The sequence below is a fragment of the Triticum aestivum genome, chromosome 2D, assembly GCF_018294505.1.
Source record: "Triticum aestivum cultivar Chinese Spring chromosome 2D, IWGSC CS RefSeq v2.1, whole genome shotgun sequence".
NCBI classification, from domain to species: Eukaryota; Viridiplantae; Streptophyta; class Magnoliopsida; order Poales; family Poaceae; genus Triticum; species Triticum aestivum.
In genome coordinates this window covers 629,534,249-629,552,042 of record NC_057799.1, presented here as the reverse complement: position 1 = coordinate 629,552,042, position 17,794 = coordinate 629,534,249, and the positions used below count along the sequence as shown (strand labels likewise).

Sequence of the window (17,794 nt, the reverse complement as noted above, 5' to 3'; positions counted from 1 at the left end):
TCTGCGCCGTTCGTGTGCAGGGTGAGCGCACACAAGGTGTCCGAGAAAATGGCTGCTGCTATTTGGGAGAGAGATGGGAGGAGAAAACCAATTGACACGTCAGCGGTTTTCCTCGCATTTCTGGTTTTCGACGAAAGTTGCCCGGTTTTGAAAGATGAGGGACTAAATGTCATCCAAAAAATCTTGAGAGACCAAATGTAGACTTTTGGTAAACTTGAGGGACCGAAAACATACTTTTCTCAATATATAAATAGCATGCTAGCCGGGTTTTTTCTAGAAGACTCAAGAGCTTCATTGATCATATAGTGGGATTACATTCTTTCCTTACACAATCGGCAAGGAAGGCTGGGATATAATTGATCCATAAACACCTTCTCCTAGAGGCACTACATTGTTGTGCACAAAGATGGGCCAATTCATTCGCTTCCCTCGTCGTGAATACTAAGCGAAACTCCTCTAGATTCCAACAAAGCTTTCGTATTTCATGCAAAGTGGCAGCTATCTCAGAATGATCGAAACATCTAGCATTCCACATGTTCGCCACTGTTTGGGCATTGGTTTCAACTATCACCTTCCGCATACCAATGTTGCGTGCCATTTGGACCCCATCTCGGATTGCGTAAGCCTCCATGGCCATTGCGCTAAGCCCTGCATCATACCATATTGCTTGGGCACGTAGCAAAGTGCCCTCGTGATTGCGAATGCCCAGTCCCGTGCCACCTTGTTGTGCTACTTCATGGAAAGAAGCATCCACATTGACCTTGATTAAAGGATGATCAGGAGGTTGCCATTTCTGTACTACCTTTGTCGGTTTCGCTGTCGTCTCCTTGAGGAAAAGGGAGGGTTCTGAAGGACACGGGGCCAAAGGATCCACACGCCCATTCATCAAGATATGCTCCTCATCTTGAACAAGAAAGGACCATGCAACGGTAAACTCCACCTTGAAGCCATCAAGGTCACATGCATGTTGACTGGTGTTGCTTGTTTTGGGCATGACGAAGACATGACCCTGTGTCATGATTTCCCCGGATGGTGTGTATGCTTGAATGAGAACTTTAAGCTTTCCACTCAAGTTTACAGAAACTACTTGCCTTGACAGATTGAGGTAACCACGTTTCACTACGCACTTTCTTTCAACTTTCGAATCAAGCAACACAACTTCCATAGATGGGGACTCATCGGCGTCTTTGGTGTCGTGCTGCTGAGATAGTGAGGAGCAGACCACTCGAACTCCATGCTCAAAAGGATTTGATTTGTAATCAGCAACATGAACACCAAAGATAGTGGCTTGAACTGAACGTTTAAGCTGTTGGGCGCCTAACTCTAGTGTGCAAGAGTGCTTTTCAATGATGATCGTACTTAAACTAGCTTCATAATAATCACCATCATAATAAAAGACATAACTGAGCAAAGCTCTATCTTCGAAGGCCGTTGTGCCCTTTACTTTGAGTTGGATTTCAATGTGAACGGGCTTCTCTGACATAATTGCACGAACTGGGCTAGTCAGGTATAGAAAAGGATCCTGCAAACATCATGGTCATATTTGCCATTAATAACTACTCAACAAAGGCAAACCTCCAAGAACTAACTACAAGAAGAAGAATAGTATGTATACATACCGCTTCATTGAGGATTTGGCAGTCATCCCTTGAACGAAGAAAGATGGGGTTGCGGTGCTCATCCACAGCATCTCTGGCAGCAACCACGCCGTACACCTGCAGCGGCCACTCGAAGAGTTTCACGTCGGTGACTTTGATGGAACAGATCTGTAGGGTCCTCGCGGGGACGGCGTGGATTGGCATGAATCCCGGCGTGTAGTGTGTAAAGAGCATGGGACTGATCAAGGCTGCATGCATGCATGCCAGTTAAGTAGGGAAGTTAATTTGTGTTATATTAGAAAAATAAAGAGCGACCAGACAGACAGATTAACCATTGGAACGAGTAATAAGAGAACCAAAAATCCCAGAAGATTTAGATGCATGTTTACTCACTCAGATCTTCGAAGCAGTGTTTGCCTTTGCGACGCTCCCAGTCCGTGCGGAAGCGAGCGAAGGCCTCCTCCTCGTACTCGGCGTAGTCGACTTCCTCGGCTCCCGGGTTGGTCTCCGCGGCTGCATTGCGTTCGCGGTAGACCACCGGTTCTTCCGCGACTCTGCCTTCCCTGCCGCTCATGCCCGTCTCATCAAGGTCCTCTTCCTCCTCCTCCTTCAGGTTGCCGCTGTCGATGGCCGGTTGGCCGTGGGCTGCACAGAGCCGCCCGATTGTATCCGAGATGGACTGCAACGTGGGGATTGCCTCCAGTTTCTCTTGTTCCTTGTCTGCCGAGATCAAACTCTGCACTAGTTTGTCCATCTGCTCGCGCACCCGCTCGCGCAGCATACATATCTCCATGTCCATGGCGGCCCCGCCCTTGGCCTCCTCTGGCTCACCTTCGGCCTGGAGAAACACCGTCGAGACATCGCGTGATGAATCCTCCAACATCTCACCCATCGATTTGGGTTGGGAGAGATCGGTTGCTAATCGATTCTGTGGATACGCGCGCACTCGAATCTAATCGCCCCGATTGATTATGTGTTTACCCCTGTAGGGTCCGTCCTTCGCGTCGATTGATTGTGTGCAGGGTATACAACGTATATATACTAGCTAGGTTGGCAACCAGACTAAGAATCGGTGCAAGACTTCCTCTCCTCTCCTCCATATCGGCAACTAATCGGTGTACCCTACACCAGATGGGCCTAAAGAGCTGGAAGGGTTTCCTTTTTCGTCTCGGACTATTTTATTGCAGGCCGTGGTTCTGGACCGTTTACTCGGGTGTTTTGTTTTCCCTTTTTTTCTTTCTGTTTTTCGTAAGTCTTGCCGTCGTTTTATTTCTTTTTATATTTTGTATTTTATAACTCCAACGTTTTTAATCTGAGAACTTTTTTCGAAATTTATGATAATTTTTTAAAATCCACGAATTTTTCCCAAATTTGTGAATAGTTTTAAATTCTAGATTATTTTAAAATTTAGTGAATATTATTTTTAATTAAAGAACATTTTTAAATACAAAAATATTTCTTTCAAGAACACAAATATTTTTTCAAATACGTCAATTTTTTTAATTTTTTGTTATTATTTTAAGGGTTATAAACTTTTCTTCATAATTTTAATTCTAAAAGGCTTCCAAATTTATTTCTTAATATTCATATTTTACTAAAAAAGACAAACACTAACCCCCACATAGAAGAGCAAGCCGATTAAAATTCCCTGGAAGAGTGAACAACTCGACACAGCGAGCTGGAAGAGGATACCGGTGCATCTCGGATTTTTTAAAGTATCGCGAAGCAAAGGGAACATCATGTGATAACCAAAGGTTCACCTGATGTCATTCGTGTAATCATAGGAAGTGATATGGACGTCCACGGTTCCGCTATCGGTCATTGAACGAAGGGGTTTCGTTCATGTCTATGTTTTACCGAACCTAAGAGGTCACAAGCTTAAGGTAATTGTGATCCGCTAGGTGTTAGTAGGATGAGAGTATCGACGATTTATTTTTTGAATTGTTTCATTAATATGTGAAATAGTTTCGAGAGGAACCGGAAGCGTTTCAGGGTCATCGGAAGGGTTTCAGAGTTTATCGGGTATTACAGATAAATAATATATATATAGATGAAAAATGTTTCCAGTGATGCTAAATTAATAATAAGGGCTTTAGTAATTGTTAGGAGGCTTTTATATTTAATTTAATATCAACGGGCCTTAAAAGTTCAAGTGTGGAGGAAACAATTGGGCCACCAGGGCCCAAGAGGTGAAGGCAACCCCCTCCTTTCCTTAGGGGGGCAGTGAATTGGAGTGGGGGAGGGTTTTCCCTCCCCCTATGGTCGGCGCACCAAGGAGGCACTCTTGCCTCCTTGTGTGGCGCCCCCTCTCACCCTCCAAACTTATATATACTAAAGGATTTTGCACTACTGAATACATAAGTTTTGGAGCCTCCTCGAGTTCTCTAGTTCTAATTGACCCTGGGTGATTATTAGAGCTTGACCTAGATCCTCTAACCCTCATAATTAGAAGTCTAGTATGGTTCTAATCTCCTACCTCTAATTCTCCGGCGACAATTAGCTCTAGACGGCGAAGCCCTAACGGATCGGGAAGACCGTACGCTTGCAACCAAGTAGAGAGTCTGTGCTTTTGGTCTTCCGTTCGAGGGACCGTTAGTGGGCGGTTCCCGGGATCGTTCATCTACGGGCTGAGGACTCCAAGTATGATCTACACCGACTCGTCAATTTCCGCTGCTACTCGGATTCGGTAACGATCGTGATACAAACCATTTATGCATCTTCATATTGTTCCTGGGTGACCGTAGGGCGGATTTTCGTTTGTTTTCTACTATGTTTCCCAACACTTTGGGCGTTGTCCTGATCAACTACCTAGTAGTTGATGTGCAACTTCCCCCCTACCCCGTGAATGTGCAGTTTTTACCACCCCAACAATCCATGCAAGAGAGATATGCAACTTTGTCTGTTGCGTCGGCCAACTGTGTAGTGATCAATGTGCAACTTCATCTGCTACCCCAGGAAACCGCCTAGCAAACGATGCGCAACTTCTTTTGCTGCACCAGCCAACTGCCTCGCAGTCAATGTGTAATTTCCCCCTATCCGTGGATGTGCATTTTTCACCAACCAAACTATCTCTACTCGTGAGATGTGCAGTTTTCACCATCCAAACTACTGCTACCCGTGAGATGTGCAATTTTCACCACCCAAACTACCACTACCCGTGAGATGTGCAACTTTGTATGCTACCGCGACCAACCACCTAGTAGACAATGTGGAACTCCGTCTGCTACACAACTTTGTATGCTACCGCGACCAACCACCTAGCAGACAATGTGGAACTCCATCTGCTACACCGGTCAACTGCCTTGTAGTCGATGTGCGACTTTTCCCTGCCCTTGGATGTTCACCACCCAAACTATCACTACCCGTGAGATGTGCAACTTCGTGTGCTATCCCGACCAACCACCTAGTAGACGATGTGCAACTTCGTCTGTTGCACCGGCCAAGTGCCTCGTAGTCGATGTGCAACTTTTCCCTGCCCTTGGATGTTCACCATCCAAACTATCACAGCCCGTGAGATGTGCAACTTCGTGCGCTACCCCGGCCAACCACCTAGTAGACGATGTGCAACTTCGTCTGCTGCACCGGCCAACTGCCTCGTAGTCAATGTGCAACTTTCCCCTACCAGTGGATGTTCACCACCGAAACTGTGTGAGATGTGCAACTTGGTGTGCTACCCCGGCCAACCACCTAGTAGACGATGTGCAACTTTGTCTGCCGCACCGGCCAGCTACCTCGCGGTCAATATGCCACTTTCCCCTACCCGTTGTTGTGCAGCTTTCACCACCAAAACTACCCCTGCAGTGAGATGTGAACTTCGTGTGCTACCCGACGTGCACCTTTTCCCCTACCTATGGACACATTCGTGGTGACAACTTCCACCAGTGGGATGCATCTTTGGCGAGTAAATTGCAAAACAAAAAAAAAACATCACATCTGTGGACCCTAAATAAAAAAACTAGTACCACATTTCATTTTTATTTACTCATTTGCACAAACCCACCACCACTATATGGAAGGGGAAACACTTACCATCAACTGGCGGATAACTAGGCCGCCTCCGTCACCTTCCCTGCGTGAGACGCGTCCCGCATATCATCAATAAACTCGCTTTTGCAACAAGAGCTATGCTCCGAAACATATGCAGTGTTGCAATACTCTATGACGGGTCTACGTTTTACAACAAAACTTCTCTTACGATTTTTTCTGCAACAAGACCTCAGATGCAAAAAAATAACAACAAAACCTCAGTTGCGAAAAAATACAAAAAATTGATGTTGCAAACAAAATCCGCAACAAGATCTGTGTTGCAGAAATAAGTCTGCAACAAAACATGAGTTGAAAAAATAATTCCGCAACCAGACCTGTGTTGTAGAAATAATTCCGCAACCAGACCTGTGTTGTAGAAATAATTCCGCAACAAAACCTGTGTTGCAGAATGAAGACACGTTCGACCGTGTGATGCGGTAAATCCGGCGGCTCGTGACGACACGTAGCGTTACGTCCCTTATTTTTTAGAAATAGCGTACACATATATTGGGTCTACAAATGTATAGCAAAGCTAGCTAGCACACGATGGGCTTGTTGGGGTGCATGCTGAAGATCCCTCCTCTGTACCCACCGCCGCCACGGCCACCGTACCTCACCACCGGCCCGTCGCGGCCGTAGACCTCCTCCCCGTTCGGCCCTCTCGGCCGGTGCCGCCCGCCGGCCACCAAGTACCCGCAACAGCAGCAGCAGAGGACGACCATCGCCACTATGGCCGCGGCCGGGAGGGTGACGGCCAAGGCGGAGCCCGCTCGCTGCTCCATTGCTGCGGCCCACTCCTGGATCCCGGCGACGAGCGCCGGGAACGCGGATGCAAGGAAGCGGAACAGCTCGGCGAGCTTCTTCACGACAACGCCCCACGGGATGCGGTGCCCGTCCTTGGAGGAGGACGGAGTCGAAAGCTCCATGCGCCATGACGAGCTTTCTAATCCTTGGCGCCGCCATCTTCGTGGGTGGGGAGAGGGAAGATTTTGAGCGGCGTCTTGGCCGCCTGATTAGGCGATGGTTATGCTCGCGGGGACTAAGGACGATCGAGCCGACGACTAGCTGTGGTGTTGGTCTGTTACTGTATCATGACCACTAGACCGTTTACTTTTGCGAGTTAAGCACGAGGGAGGTCCGGCCGCCACCACGTGCCCATGTGGTCATGCTTTGACTATGTTGGCGTCAAGAGCTCTGCGTGCATACATACATACATACATGGAGAGCTCAGCTCGATCGAGGTGTTGGCTTCTTCACAACACATCTCCACCACGTGCCCATGTGGTCATGCTTTGACTAGGAACTCTACACCGGTTCCTAGTCTGACTGAGTTGCCAACCTAGCTAGTAAGCTGGAGTAGTATATATACGTTGTATACCCTAGCTACCCTACATGGGTATCCACAGAATCGATTAGCAACCAGCATGGGCATGGAGATATGTATGCTGCGCGAGCGGGTGCGCGAGCAGATGGACAAACTAGTGCAGAGTTTGATCTCGGCAGACAGGGAACAAGAGAAACGGGAGGCAATCCCCACGTTGCAGTCGATCTCGGATACTATCGGGCGGCTCTGTGCAGCCCACGGGCAACCGCCGGCCATCGAGGAGTTGGATGACGAGAAGGTCGAGGCCATCGACAGCGGCAACCTGAAGGAGGAGGAGGAAGAGGACCTTGATGAGGCGGGCATGAGCGGCAGGGAAGGCAGAGTCGCGGAAGAACCGGTGGTCTACCGCGAACGCAATGCAGCCGCGGAGACCAACCCGGGAGCCGAGGAAGTCGACTACGCCGAGCACGAGGAGGAGGAAAAAAATCCTATGCGACCGGGTCGCACAAAGCTGATCGTGAGACCCTGCCCCGCACGTGACACCTGGCGATACGAATCGTAAAGCAGCAGTCGTCTCGTTCCCCACTCCCCGTTCCCAAATCACGATTCCTATCCACTTCAATCTCTTCACATTGCCGCCGGTGAGCTTGTCCCCGCAGGCCACTGCGATGCTCCTGGGCGCCTCCACTTCCGGCACCGGCGGCGCACTATGAACGCACCCCTTGGCTGCAATCAAGCTTCTCGCCGACAGTGTGTTGCTAAGCTGGCTCTGTCTCGTGGCCTGAAGTCACTAGTTGAATCAATTAGCACTTTCCCTGTATATTGTTGATGCCTGACTTTCTTGGCACCTCGTTTTCTTGTGAATTTGTTCTCATACAAGATGTGGCCTAAAGCAATTTGATGTGCCTCCATGTCCAATCTGCCAGGGAGCCGAGGAGCGTAGGCGTGGACAACGAGGAAGAGAGCAGCAGGGACGGTGCTCCGGTGCTTCCGCGATAGAGCGAGCAGGAAGAGTTGCAGCGGCGGCGGCGGCGACGACGACGACGGCCGACAGGCGAGCTTGGGCGCCGGCGAATGCAGAATGGAATTGGGGATTTGTTAAACTGAGCGAGCAGGATGAGTCGGGGGCCGAAACAGGATTCAGCATTGCTTTAAGATTCGTTTGTCCAGGTGTCAGCCGATGGAGAGGGTCTCACGTCCGGGGGCGTACGACCAGGGTCGTATAAGATTGTTTTCCCGAGGAGGAGGAGGCCTTCGCTCGCTTCCGCACGGACTGGGAGCGTCGCAAAGGCAAACACTGCTTCGAAGACCTGAGTGAGTAAACCTGCGTCTAAATCTTCTGGGATTTTTGCTTCTCTTATTAGGCTAGTCATAGTGGGAGTAACTTAGGTAGTAACATAGCGCACTCTAAGAAAATTTTGCTTATGTGGCAAGTAATTAATGAGAAGTGGTAACATAGCGCTTCCCGAGACAAGATGAGTCTAGAAGTTAATAAATGAAGCCATCTATGATACTACTATTATGTTACTTTGCATTATGAAGGTGGTAACATAGACTAGTGTCTTACTCCTCACTATGACTAGCCTTACTCGTCCCAATGGTTAATCCATCTGTCCGGTCGCTCTTTATTTTTTTTTCTAACACAAATTAACTTCCCTACTTAACTGACATGCATGCATGCAGCCTTGATCAGTCCCATGCTCTTTACACACTGCACGTCGGGTTTCATGCCAGTCCACGCCGTCCCCGCGAGGACCCTGCAGATCTGTTCCATCAAAGTCACCGACGTGAAACACTTTGAGTGGCCGCTGCAGGTGTACGGCGTGGTTGCTGCCCGAGATGATGTGGATGAGCACCGCAACCCCATCTTTCTTTGTTCAAGGGATGACTGCCAAATCCTCAATGAAGCGGTATGTATATATATACTATTCTTCTTCTTATTCTTGCAGTCAGTGATCTAAACGCTCTTATATTACTTTACGGAGTGAGTAGTTATTAATGGCAAATACGACCATGGTGTTTGAAGGATCCTTTTCTATACTTGACTGGCCCAGTTCGTGCAATTGTGTCCCAGAAGCCCATTGACATCGAAATCCAACTCAAAGTAAAGGGCACAACGGCCTCCCAAGATAGAGCATTGGCCAGTTGTGTCTTTTATTATGATGGCGATTATTATGAAGCTACTTCAAGTACGATCATCATTGAAAAGCACTCTTGCACATTAGAGTTATGCGCCCAACAGCTTAAACGTTCAATTCAAGCCACTATCTTTGGTGTTCATGTTGTTGATTACAAGTCAAATCCTTTTGAGCATGGAGTCCGAGCGGTCTGCTCCTCACTATCTCAGCAGCACGACACCCAAGACGCTGATGAGTCCCCATCTATGGAAGTTGTGTTGCTTGAGTCGAAAGTTGGAACAAAGCATGCAGTGAAACGTGGTTACCTCAATCTGTCAAGGCAAGTAGTTTCTGTAAACTTGAGTGGAAGGCTTAAAGTTCTCATTCAAGCATACACACCATCCGGAGAAATCATGACACAGGGTCATATGTCTTTGTCATGCCCAAAACAAGCAACACCAGTCAACATGCATGTGACCTTGATGGCTTCAAGGTGGAGTTTACCGTTGCTTAGTCCTTTCTTGTTCAAGATGAGGAGCATATCTTGATGAATGGGCGTGTGGATCCTTTGGCCCCATGTCCTTCAGAACCCTCCCTTTTCCTCAAGGAGACGACGGCGAAACCGACAAAGGTAGTACAGAAATGACAGCCTCCTGATCATCCTTTTATCAAGGTGAATGTGGATGCTTCTTTCCATAAAGAAACACAACAAGGCGGCACGGGACTGGGCATTCGCAATCACAAGGGCACTTTGCTACGCGCACAAGCAATATGGTATGATGCGGGGCTTAGCGCAATGGCCATGGAGGCTTACGCAATCCGAGATGGGGTCCAACTGGCACACAACATTGGTATGCGGAAGGTGATAGTTGAAACTAATGCCCAAACAGTGGTGAACATGTGGAATGCTAGATGTTTCGATCATTCCGAGATAGCTTCCACTTTGCATGAAATACGAGAGCTTTGTGGAAATCTAGAGGAGTTTCGCTTAGTATTCACGACAAGGGAAGCGAATGAATTGGCGCATCTTTGTGCCAAGTAATGTAGTGCCTCTAGGAGAAGGTGTTTATGGATTAATTATATCCCAGCCTTCCTTGCCGATTGTGTAAGGAAAGAATGTAATCCCACTATATGATCAATGAAGCTCTTGAGTCTTCTAGAAAAAACCGGCTAGCATGCTATTTATATATTTACCATGTTTTTTTTTGTTTTTCTTTTGTGTGTACACCTCTGTATACCACCGCATGGTTTTGGTAGCATGATATATTGTAACACATAATATAGTTACTCCGAATAACACCACTTTCAACTCAAAAAGGAAAGAAAGAATAACACAACTTAATTCTGGTTGGTGGTTGCATACGTCAAAAAGAAATACTCTTTATATTGCACGACTGATTTCACGTTCCCGTACAGTGAAGTGATTGAGATGCGTCTCATGGCCTCATGGGGACCTACACAAGCAGAGTAGTCTTTTTTTAGGGGTCGCAAGCATAGGAGCTGATTGGCTAAGGATAGCAATTTTACCCATGGGTACGGGTACCCGCGGGTACCGTACCCATATTGGCAGGGTATGAGCAAACTTTTATATTCATGGGTAGTACCCATACCCTACCCGTTAAGTCATGGGTAGGGTATGGATATAGCCTTGTACCCATGGGTATACCATACCCTGCCCGCTTGTGAACTAATGTTAAGTTATCGTCAATTAATCATTAATTTGTCATGTGACTCGTCTACTCCTATTGAGTTATCAGTAATGTTGTGATTTCTAAATTTTGATAGTGGTCATGTACTCATCTGCCTGTTATTTAGCTAGGATAATTGATTTTTTTTTGTTGTCAAATGTGCTATCAATGAAAGTAAAAATGTGAACAACTTGTATACTATTTGTTCCACCCGTTGGATACCCAATGGGTACGGGTACCTGTCGGGTATGGGTATGGGTATAATTTCATACCCGTGGGTTACGGGTATGGGTAGAATTTTATACCCACAAACTATACAGGTATGGGTATGGTATTGCTCTACCCTGCCCATATCCTACCCAATTGGCTCGCTCGCCCCATCGAACTAGTGCACCCACAAACAAGCTGTTGGACCCAATCACAGAAGGCCCACGAGTCATACTAATGTAAATAACTAGCAGCGGTAATAAAAAATTGTGGTCAAAGCATCCAAGGGCTGAGCACAACCAGAGGGAGAAGTCAAAGAAGATCCAACGGCCAGGAACGTTGCGCATGGGAGGGTGAAGGGTAAACTCACATTTTTTTTACAGTTAAAAAATGAGGATGTAGAGGGTTGTTGTGCAGATAAATGATCAAACATCAAATACATACTTGCGTAATAATTCGTCCGGATCAAAAGAGAAACTTACAACGGTGCAGTGCAGCAAAGGATTACAATCTTAAGATGTATCGATTATTTTTTTAGGAAAAGTGTACACATATCACAAATTCACAATATTTGTTGGGTCTACAAGATCATAGATTGTCAATTTGTAGCAACGCTAGCTAGCACACGATGGGCTTGTTGGGGTGCAGGCTGAAGATCCCTCCTGTGTACCCGCCGCCGCCACGGCCACCGTACCTCACCACCGGCCCGTCGCGGCCGTAGACCTCCTCCCCGTTCGGCCCTCTCGGCCGGCGCCGCCCGCCGGCCACCAGGTACCCGCAGCAGCAGCAGCAGACGACGACCAGCGCTACCACGGCCGCCGCCGGGAGGGCGACGACCAAGGCGGAGCCCGCCCGCTGCTCCATTGCTGCGGCCCACTCCTGGATACCGGCGACGAGCGCCGGGAACGCCGACGCGAGGAAGCGGAACAGCTCGGCGAGCTTCTTCACGACAACATCCCACGGGATGGGATGCCCGTCGTGTCCTTGGAGGAGGACGGAGTCGAAAGCTCCATGTGCCGTGATGAGCTTTCTGATCCTTGGTGCCGCCATCTTGGTGGGTGGGGAGAGGGAAGATTTTGAGCGGCGTCTTGGCCGCCTGATTAGGCGATGGTTATGCTCGCGGGGACTAAGGACGATCGAGCCGACGACTAGCTGTGGTGTTGGTCTGTTACTGTTAGCAGAGAACGGTTTATATGATTTTCCTTTTTCGTTACTCCCTAAGCCGCTTGCTTGTCTGTCTTGCAGCGACGTTTGTGATGCTCCACCTCAGCTGTATCTAAATCATGAAAGCAGAGAGATAATCACCGAAAACAAATTGATGATTTATATACGTAGGAAGTTTTCTGTTTTAGGAGACGTGTAAAGCTTTGGGCAATTTCGTAGTGTTGTGCACGTCTGGTGCACGCGGATCCACGTAGGGTGCATTACGTATCGTGCCAGTGCCAGCAGGATAGGTCATTTTCGTTATGTATTGCATCATGTGGCAAGTGTAGGAAGAGGAAGGGACGGGCTTTGCAAGTTGCAACGGCTGTAATCAACTCGCCGTGATGGAGAGAAAACACCTAATATTTCTGGAACCTAGAATTGTTAACACCTAATCCATCGAATGCAGCCATGTATTAGCTGAAACTCCGGTGGGTGGGTGTTAAACTCGTTTGGTTCCGGCTGAGGAAATTGTTAATCAGTAGGAAGATTCAGATACGCTTCTTCTTTCTTAAAAAATGGAGTATCATGACCACTAGACCGTTTACTTTTGCGAGTTAAGCACGAGGGAGGTCCGGCCGCCACCACGTGCCCATCTTGTCATGCCTTGACTAGTTCCCCACGGCTCGTTGGCGTCAAGAGCTCTGCGTGCATACATACATACATTGAGAGCTCAGCTCGATCGAGGTGTTGGCTTCTTCACAACACATCTCCGGCCGTGTCTTTGTCGTGGGGAAGGCAGACCCTGAAGCCCTCGAGATACTTGTTCATCTCGACGAGCACTGAACCCCTCCTTATTCAGGTGAATTTTTCATCAGCATGTTTTGTCTTTTGTATACAAGCGTTAATTCAGTTCCTTTTTTTTCGATTTAAGTGAATGCTGGATGCCTATTTGTTCCCAAGACTCTGAATTGCTGAGGACACCTAATGGCAAACTTAAAATTTAACACCTGCACCCTTTGTTATTGCGACCAGGGGTTGTGCTGTGAGTAGGTTCATCAACGCAGAGTTAAGTTTGTTTTGGTCAGAAAGCAGAGTTTAAGTTGTCCACGAAACAAGCTTCAACTAGGACCAACATGATTGAATCTGTTCTTGCCTTGATGACATATCCTGGTTTGTTAAGATCCTTCTATATAGCAAAAAAGGAAAAAAAAACTGTTGTGATATACTAGGATACTTATATGCCGATGTTTTGCCTACATATTTGGAGTAATAATCTACAACAATCAATGGGGGCTCTATCCTCCTTTCCTGGGAAAAAATAATACATGGCCTCTATTTTCATTCCACCGGTTTTTTTTGTTTTCTTTTCTTTTTGAAGAAAAGATATTTTTTATTTTCTCTGAAACCGAGGTGTCTATTTAGTTGACAGTGTCACATTTATTAACTCTCCAGCGGAGGAATATGCAAGCGTTGTTGCAGCTTGGCCTCTGCCTCATATTGCTTGCAGCACAATATGCCCCAGCTGGAAGTGCGGTTCCTAGTTCACACTGCCGAAGACAGTGTGGGAATGTGGAGATACCATACCCATTTGGTATAGACCCAGGCTGTTCGCCCGGAGACGGCTTCCACCTCGACTGCAAGGTCCACGATGGCATAGAGAGGCCATTCAGGAGTGCCTTTGAGGTCCTCGACATCTCCTTGAAGCAAGGGACAACCCGAGTGCTCAATTTCATCGTGGGGTATTGCTACAACACCTCCACTGGGAGCATGGAGTATTTTGGCCGATACGGGGGGCTTAATGAAGGTGTTTCTTCTCCATACCGCCTCTCCGATGTCCAGAACAGATTCATGGTCATCGGCTGCAACGCCCTGGCCTCCATCTCGGACCGTGACGGCACAGGCTACGAAGGCTATGGTGCCGCGGCGTGCCGCAACCAGTCGGACCTAGTTGATGGATCTTGCTCCGGTATCGGATGCTCCCAGACGACGATACCGAAGAGGATGTACTTCTACGCAACAACCTTTTTTAGCACGGTCAACAATAGTCAGATATGGAAGTTCAATCGGTGCAGCTATGCAGTGCTGATGGAAACAGCGTCATTCAGGTTCAGCACTAAGTACATAACCACCAACAAGTTCAATGGCACAAATGACGGGCGGGTGCCTGTGGTGCTCGACTGGGCTGTGAGAGATATCAAGTCATGTGATGTTGCAAAACAGAATAAGACCGGCACTTATGCATGCCTCAGTAGCAATAGCAAGTGTGTGAATTCCAGCAATGACCAAGGGTACACGTGCAATTGCACCAATGGCTATGAAGGCAACCCTTATCTTCCTGGTGGATGCAAAGGTAGTACCGATTATTAGCTTCGAGCTAGTGCCAATCTATATTTGCACTAATATCAATAAAATTGTACATTGGGTGTACGGTCCCTTTATCTTATTTGAAACTAGATTATTTTGTTTGGCTACTTTTGTTGCAGATGTTAATGAATGCGATCACAACCCATGCCCTTCAGATGGTGTTTGTCGCAATATCGCTGGAGAATACCGATGTTCTTGTCGAGTTGGAAAGAAATATGCCAAAGAAAGCAATACATGCAACCCAAATATAGGCTTCATAATAGGTAATGACCGAACAAACATGAACACGTAGCTAGGTCATTAACTTTATCGCACTCTTGTGCAATGTCATGAAATAAAAGAGTTATGTGAAACCAATCTAATGTTAGCTAATTTAGACCAAGTATGTTCTATACTCTCTCTCTCTCTCTCTCTCTCTCTCCCATTGGTCTCAAAAATAATTCTCTCATCTAATGTTGTTATCAGGACTTACAATGGGATTATTTGGTCTGATGATTATTATCATGATCTCCGTCTTCTGGGGACAAATGACAATTCAAAAGAGAAAATTGAATAAAGTTAAGCAGGAGTATTTTCGCGAGCATGGCGGCTTGCTTTTGTTTGATAGGATGAGATCAGAGAAAGGCCTTGCTTTCAATGTATTTTCAGAAGCTGAACTCAGACATGCCACTGATAACTTTGACGTTAGTAGAATACTTGGAAAAGGAGGCCATGGAACGGTCTATAAAGGGATAATAAAGAGCAGCATGCTAGTTGCAATTAAAAGATGTGGAATAGTTGATGAAAGGCAGAAGAAGGAATTTGGTAAAGAGATGCTCATTTTATCGCAAATCAATCACAAGAACGTTGTTAAACTCTTGGGTTGCTGCCTTGAGGTGGAAGTTCCTATTCTAGTCTATGAGTTTGTCCGAAATGGTACATTGTTTGAGCTTATCCATGGCAGGAACCAGGCATTGCAAATTTCCTTCAGCACTCTCTTAAGGATCGCTCATGAAGCAGCCGAAGGTCTCAGCTTCCTACATTCATACGCGTCTCCCCCAATTATTCATGGTGATGTGAAAACTTCCAACATCTTGCTTGATGATAACTATATGGCCAAAGTGTCAGACTTTGGAGCCTCTATATTAGCCCCGTCTGACAAAGAGCAGTTTGTTACAATGGTTCAAGGTACATGTGGCTACCTTGATCCTGAATACATGCAAACATGCCAGTTAACAGACAAAAGCGACGTGTACAGTTTTGGAGTTATCCTTTTAGAGATCCTCACCGGCCAGTTGCCACTAAAGCTCGAGGGGACTGAGAAGCCAAGAAGCTTGTCATTGATTTTCCTTTCTGCTATGAAGGAGAATAATCTAGAAGATGTGTTGGTGAGCCAAGTGAAAGGCCAAGCAAGTATGGAGTTGCTGAGAGGACTTGCAGACCTAGCTAAGAAATGCCTAGAAATGTGTGGTGACAACAGGCCATCCATGAAAGATGTCGCCGATGAGCTAAATAGATTGAGAAAACTTTCACTACATCCTTGGGTACAACTCGAGATGGAGATGGACGAAGAAAATCTTGTTGGGGGAGAATCTACTAGTGGTTATGAAATAGAATTAAGTGGGTATCCAATGGGCCAAAGTGAGAACCATCCCATAAACCCAGGAAGTTCCTATTATGCAAGATGACTAAACATGCAGAATGATCTATAATTTACTACATGCAGATACATCTGTTCCTTCTGAACCTCGGTACCACATGTATTTTATTTTGAGGAAGTATTACTGCTAATGTGTGTAACTTTTTTTTTAGGTAGTATTGCTGCTAATGTGTGTAACTTTTATAATAGGGAGACTATCTCCTACAACTCTATAGTTTGCAAATTCCAAATTGTGTTTTTTAATCCATTCGATGTGTGATGTATGTTCAACAACAAAAGTCCATTGGATATCAATTTGAAGCAAAGCTAGCACACGATGGGCTTAGGACGTTGTCTTATACGTAATTCATAGATTGTCATTTGTAGCTAGCACACGATCGGCTTGTTGGGGTGCACGCTGAAGATCCCTCCTCTGTACCCACCGCCGCCACGGCCACCGTACCTCACCACCGGCCCGTCGGTGCCGTAGACCTCCTCCCCGTTCGGCCCTCTCGGCCGGCGCCTCCCGCCGGCCACCAAGTACCCGCAACAGCAGCAGCAGAGGACGACCAGCACCACCACAGCCGCGGCAGGGAGGGCGACGGCCAAGGCGGAGCCCGCCCGCTGCTCCATTGCCACGGCCCACTCCTGGATCCCTTCGAAGAGCGCCGGGAACGCGGATGCGAGGAAGTGGAACAGCTCGTCAAGCTTCTTCACGACAACGTCCCACGGGATGGGATGCCGGTCGTGTCCTTGGAGGAGGACGGAGTCGAAAGCTCCCTGCGCCGTGATGAGCTTTCTGATCCTTGGCGCCGCCATCGGCCTGCACGATACTGCTGTTCTTCGTGGGTCTTGGCCTGATTAGGCGATGATTATTTTCGCGGGGACAAACGACGATCGAGCCGAGCCGACGACTAGCTGTGGTGTTGCTGTTATTGTTAGGAGAGAAAGGGTGTATATATCATGTCTGAGCCGACGGGTGGCCGATTGCCCTCGTCAACGTCAGCGTCGATTTTCCTTTTTTCCGTTACTCCCTAAGTTGCTTGCTTGTCTTGCAGTCAGTGACGTTTCTGGTGCTCCACCTCAGTAGTATCTGTTTCTAACCAAAAAAAAAAAACCCTCAGTTGTATCTAAATCATGAAAGCAGAGAGATATCAACAAACTGATGATTTATATGTTGCGTGTAAAGCTTTGAGTAATTTCGTAGTAGTGTCGTTGATGTCTGGTGCACTCGGATCGACATAGGGTGCATCGTCATACGCGTCGTGCCAGGAGGATATAATTAATTTTTGTTACTTATTATGTGGCAAGTTGCAATGCGCGGCTGCAATCAACTTATCTAATAATTCTGGAACCTAGAACTGTTAACAGCAATCCGTTCGAATGCAGCCATGCAGCTAGTACGAGTATTTAATAAAAAACTACCACATTTCATGAAAACGTGACAGAAAACTACCACTTTACGATTTTGTGCGAAAAACTACCACTTTTATCCTAATCCGTGGCAAAAAACTACTAAGTCTCAAAACTGGTAGCTTTGCCCGCGCTAAGCACCAAACTGACTAGCCGGTCCCACGTTTCAGGTGCCAGGTGGCCAACCGACGCCCGCCGCGCGTTAACGGCGCGTCTGTGGTCGGAAACGGCGGCTGTCAGTTTGCGTTCAATGCACCAAAACGTGGGACCGGCCATTTGATGTTGATCCTCTG

At 47.2% G+C, this 17,794-nt stretch overlaps 2 protein-coding genes across 2 annotated transcripts; one reads left to right on the top strand and one right to left on the bottom strand.

Moving 5' to 3' along the window:
• Window positions 1–219: 219 nt before the first annotated feature.
• Window positions 220–2,615, bottom strand: LOC123050574 (uncharacterized). The gene is made up of 3 exons (XM_044473349.1): window positions 1,992–2,615; window positions 1,620–1,846; window positions 220–1,522 (listed from the first exon to the last, which is right to left on the bottom strand). Exons 1-3 carry the CDS (start codon window positions 2,488–2,490, stop codon window positions 299–301), a joined length of 1,950 nt encoding a protein of 649 aa, XP_044329284.1. The 5' UTR covers window positions 2,491–2,615; the 3' UTR covers window positions 220–298.
• Window positions 2,616–12,806: 10,191 nt separating this feature from the next.
• On the top strand, window positions 12,807–16,356 carry LOC123055136 (wall-associated receptor kinase 2). Its single transcript, XM_044479076.1, has 4 exons — window positions 12,807–12,965; window positions 13,559–14,456; window positions 14,590–14,733; window positions 14,936–16,356. The coding sequence occupies exons 2-4, from the start codon at window positions 13,568–13,570 to the stop codon at window positions 16,135–16,137; spliced, it is 2,235 nt and encodes a 744-aa protein (XP_044335011.1). The 5' UTR covers window positions 12,807–12,965; window positions 13,559–13,567; the 3' UTR covers window positions 16,138–16,356.
• The last annotated feature ends 1,438 nt before the right edge of the window (window positions 16,357–17,794 follow it).